This window comes from Ranitomeya variabilis, chromosome 3 (genome assembly GCF_051348905.1).
Source record: "Ranitomeya variabilis isolate aRanVar5 chromosome 3, aRanVar5.hap1, whole genome shotgun sequence".
Lineage (NCBI taxonomy): Eukaryota > Metazoa > Chordata > Amphibia > Anura > Dendrobatidae > Ranitomeya > Ranitomeya variabilis.
The window spans coordinates 748,406,540-748,411,738 of NC_135234.1; the positions used below are offsets into that span (position 1 = coordinate 748,406,540).

General features: G+C 45.0%; 1 protein-coding gene across 1 annotated transcript; it reads right to left on the reverse strand.

Moving 5' to 3' along the window:
* Positions 1-1,842: 1,842 nt before the first annotated feature.
* Positions 1,843-4,794, reverse strand: LOC143818592 (uncharacterized). The gene is made up of 2 exons (XM_077299851.1): positions 3,661-4,794; positions 1,843-3,585 (listed from the first exon to the last, which is right to left on the reverse strand). The coding sequence occupies exons 1-2, from the start codon at positions 3,840-3,842 to the stop codon at positions 2,583-2,585; spliced, it is 1,185 nt and encodes a 394-aa protein (XP_077155966.1). The 5' UTR covers positions 3,843-4,794; the 3' UTR covers positions 1,843-2,582.
* Between the last annotated feature and the right edge of the window lie 405 nt (positions 4,795-5,199).

Genomic DNA, 5,199 nt, shown 5'->3' on the forward strand with positions numbered 1-5,199 from the left:
GAAGCGGTGAATAATTGTGCCGGGCGTCTAATTGGGGGATTTAGATCTATTAAATTCAAGCTGCGTAAATCAATAACATTCCAAGCGACATTTACTAATGTATATTTTAGGACTTGTGCATCCAATAGAGCAATGATATCAACTCCGGAGATTAGATGAGGGGAAGCGAAAAAGCCACAAGCAGGAAAAATAAGAAACAAATAGCAAAGGAGAAATCAAAGTATATTTGGTTTTCAGTAGGGCAATGATAAGAATATTTGTAGGTTATAATGCAGCATAATTGGATGCTGTGTGTAAGGGCTTATTTCCATGTCTGTTTTTTGCACATAAGTGCATTCCATGTTTTTCCTATAAGGCTGGGGTCACACATGGCGTAAGACAATACGCAACGTATTATACGTCCGTATTACGCGTTGAATACGCCAAAATGTCTCCGTAAGCGACTTCCGTAGTTCCGGCGTTGCTGAGGTGTGGTCGCGTATTTTGCGCATGTGCTTGTGCGTGTGTGATGCGTGTGTGATCCGTATGGCGTATTTATCACGCACCATCACAAAATGGACATTTAACGGTTTTCAGGCCTGCAAATCATTTAAACCATCATTAACCACACTATTTAAGCCCTCTACAACAGGTGGAGCCCTCCCATCTGCCCTATATGTTCTCTAGCATATTTTGGCTGTGTTGCTTGGAGATTACAACCATGTCTGGCCCTGTGTATGTAAGCACAACTCAGCGGGTGTTGCTTCACTGGGTGTTGTCTCGTCGCTTTGGACAGCCATATTCGGTCAATGTGGATCCGCGAAGGAGGAGACGAAGATTGTGGGTCCATCCTCTATTGATCCAACGCCAGAGTAAAGGCCATTTCCAGAGACTATATTCAGCTTTGAGGGCACATCCAGAGAAGTTTTACCAGTATACTCGCATGTCCATCCGGACTTTTGACATGTTGTTGGAGCTCTTACGTCCTGGGCTCACCTTTAAGGACACCTGGATGAGAAAAGCCATCTCTGCTGAGGAGCGTCTGCTCCTAACCTTACGGTATGTATTCCACATTTGAAAATACTGTTTTTTGGGGGTTTTTCTTAACAAATGTGAGGTGTACTACTAGGTTTCATTAACTTCACTTGGACATGAAGCCACAAGCACATATCCAAGAATGTTGTCAAGATTATAGTCTATTTATTTTTTCAACTGCCAATTTGTATACTGTAAATAATGTCATATTCTATGAAATATACACTTGGGCTTCTTCCTTGGATCTTAGTGCTCATGTTTTTTTCTTTTCCCTTTTTGTTGTATTGCAGCTTTCTGGCCACAGGATTGTCCTATGCGGGTCTCCACCTGGAGTTTTTGATTGGGCGGTCGACCATTTCAGGCATTGTTAGGACAACCTGTTCCCAAATCTGGCTGAAACTACATGAAGCTGTGTTGCCTGAGCCAAAACAGGACGATTGGCTTAAAATCGCCACAGGTTTCCAAAATAATTGTGACTTCCCTAATTGCATTGGAGCTGTGGATGGGAAACATATCAGGGTGCGTAAGCCGCCGAACTCTGGTTCCCAATTCTACAATTACAAGCAGTTTTTCTCTGTAGTTCTGTTAGCAGTTGCTGACAGTAACTACAGGTTTGTCATTGTAGACATTGGGGCCTATGGGCGAACTGGAGACTCTAGGGTCTTCAATTCGTCCATAATGGGTCGGCGGCTACGTGACAACCAGTTGAATCTCCCACCACCACAACAACTCCCAGGCTCCAATGCTGAAGCAGTGCCTTTTGTTTTTGTTGGAGATGAGGCCTTCCAACTGTTGCGGAACGTCATGAGGCCTTACCCCAGGCGCAACCTTGACCACCGGCGGAGGGTGTTTAATTTGAGACTTGCCAGGGCACGGAGACTGGTTGAGTGCGCCTTTGGGATTCTTGTGGCCAAATGGCGGGTTCTTCACTCTGCCATACAGCTGAGTGAGGCGACAATCAACGAAGTGATAAAAGCCTGTGTCATTCTACATAATTTCACAAGAATACATGATTGTTCATCACCAAGCGTGGAAGATAACCTCATGATCAATGTTCGTAGGCCTACCCCATATGTCCCTCCTCCGCGTCGGCCACTTTCTGGTCTGAAAGTTCGTGATATCTTTACCAATTTTTTTTTGTCTCCTCAAGGTGCTATTCCCTGGCAAGACTATGCCTTTTTGCATGTGTAATTAATTAGCTATATAAAGTATGTGTGAAACAATTTTCCAACTCTGTGTTTAGTTTTTTCTTATTTCACATATGGTTATCAGCATATCATGTGTGTGTGATGGAAGAATGAATACAGCGCAGGCAGACGGTGATTGCTAGTACAAAAACATTTTACTTACTGGGTAACTTTTTCAACTGTGTAGGTTATTCTTTTGTCATAACCTTTTTTGGGTCTCATATTTTTTTTTTTTTTGCCCAAAATTGCCACTCCGAACACAAGCAACCATGCTCTGTAGTGAGAATACAAGCATACAAATTGTATACAAATCATAGAAAAAAACAAAAAAAAAAAAATTAAAAGAAACATAAAAAACAAAACAAACCTAAAAACAAAAAATTACAAGTCCTGGTAGGTAGGGGCAGGAGAAGCAGCTTGCTCTGGGTCTGCATCAGGTGGCATTTGTAGGCCCAATTGTCCAGAACCCTGTGCAGATGATGTTGTGGCCTGAGGGACATTTGGCCAGCTAGGATGCTGGGAACTTGGAAGAGTAGGGCGTGGATTTTGGACATACCCCTGCTGCTGATAACCATATGGCCGGGAATCATAACCCAACCCAAAATGACCATATTGTCCATACCCAGGTTGGGACCAGCCTCCAGCACTGGGTGTGGACAAGTGGCCATATTGTGATGGTTGAACATATCCCGCCATATGTTGCTGAGGTGGCCATTGTGTGGTTGATGGGGGTTGGGGCTGAGGTGTTGGCTGACGTGGAGGGGGTGGTTCGGATCCTTGTTGAGCTGCCAGGCCTTGTAATCTCAGAGGCCGCAGAACATTTTCAGGTGACATCTGCCACTGTTCAATCATCAGCATGAGATTGTATGGGTTATTTGGGGGGGTGCATGCGTCAACAAGGATCTGAAAACACCCTCTCACACGTAGCCTTAACTCCCTCTCTATGGACCTTAAGTAATTGGCCATGCTCCTGGTAAATCCCTCCTCCCCATCATCGTCTCGAACACGTGCCAAGTAGCTCAGGACCCCAGCATCGACATTTTGGCGGCTTTGTCTCAATTCTCTTCTGCGGCGTGCAAGCTGTGGTCTGACTGCAGCCTGTGGGGATGGAGCCAGGGCAACAGTTGGGCTGCTGCTATTTACAGGGTCATCCTGGCTAGGTGGTGGTGCTGCTGATGAGGCTGCCGCTGAAGAGGCAAACTGTGGGTCCTCTGGGTGTGGGACTGAGACAGATCCAGCTTCATGAAGAGATGAGGAGGATCCAGGAGGGATGGAGCCAGAGGGAGCAGCAGATGGACCAGCCACCTCTTCACCTTCCCCAACTGGGTCAATGACCAGTTCGGAGTCAGACCCTGTCTCCCTGTCAGTGAGGTTAGACTGAGTTCTGGAACCAAAAAAAAAAGTAAGAACACAAATAATACCAAAACCCACACCAAAAATTATTGAGATTGGTACTTACGGCCTGAGGTCCATGCTGGGATTGAGAAAGTTGAGCCGGTCAAAGTATATGTACTTTTTTTTTTTGGGAGGTGCCCCGGCTCCACTTCTCTCCCGCTGCTGCCTCTCCCTCCTGTACTGGTCGCGGATACTCCGCCACCTTGTTGTAACATCACCCACTGAAACAACAAAAAAAACACACATTCTTTAGACCATTAATCAGTGAGCTCCAAAAAGGTGTAAATGACTACACAGATTTATAAGTGTAGCATCCAAATAGGCCTTTGGGGAGAAGAATTCATCTTAAATCGAAACAAAAACCCCAATTAGCAAGCAAAGCCACAAGGACAGAGTCCACTAACCTCTATCACAGAAAGGACAAATAATGGGAAACACTGTTAGTAAGTAAAAGGGACACCTATTGTAAACATTAATGAAATCCGTATATCATGTACCACACCTTGGATCTACTGGTGGGCTTTCTAGTTCCTTCATGACTATTTAGTACATTGCGCAGAAATTCAAAGTAGAAAGGGCCTGATAATTCCAAAGAACATTACATTTCAAACATGGGTGTACTTACTTATCTGTCGCTGTGCCTGACGTGGCTGCTGGTCATAATGTGGGAAGAGGGCCACACACACGCTCCTCCATGCTGCCTCTTTTTGGGCTCTGTTGGCGTAGTTTGGATCTCTTTGGTCCCAAATTACAGGCCTTTCTTGGACCAAAATAATGAGCATGTCCACATTGATAATGTGAGACATGGTGAATCTCACTCCGTGGAGGCGTGCAGCAGACTTCCGGGTTCACTGTCTGGCTTTTTCAGCTAATTAGCATGTCTCACCTGCCTAATTGAGGCCTTTGGACGTTTCAGGACATCTGCCATTAAGTTCCGTATTTCTCGCAAGGCACACGCATGGTCCGTAAGCATTCCGTATTATACGCTCTCCCATAGACTTGCATTGGCGTATTTTTTGCGCGATACGCTGACAAACGCAGCAGGCTGCGATTTTCTGCGCCCGTACAAAGCCGTATATTACGGATCCGTAAGATACGGCTGATAGGACTAGACCCATTGAGAATCATTGTGCCGTATGCAATGCGAGTTTTACGGACGTAGTTTTTTCGCTCTTACGTACGTAAAACACGCATGTGTGACCCCAGCCTAATAGTGAATGGGGTCAATTACATGTTTGTGATTTTACGCAGACTGAGTAGTCCGTGCAAAATTGCGTAGACATGTCTAATATCAATCTGAATGATGGATCAGAAACAACTTGAAAATCTATGGGTTTCTGAGAAAATCGGACCACACTCGGACTGTTAGCTAGTACAAGGTGGAGACAATTATTTTCCAAATACAAGAAAAACTGATGAAACTCGGACCAAACTTTGGTAAAGTTTCTGTACTGAAATCACTGATGAAACTCGGCCAAATGTCAGCATGCTGAGAGCGCATCCGAATCGGATCTCACTCATCCATACAAGTCTATGGGTGTGAGTAAAACATCGGACTGCACTCGGATGTCATTCCAGTCCAGTTCGATTTACACAGACTCAG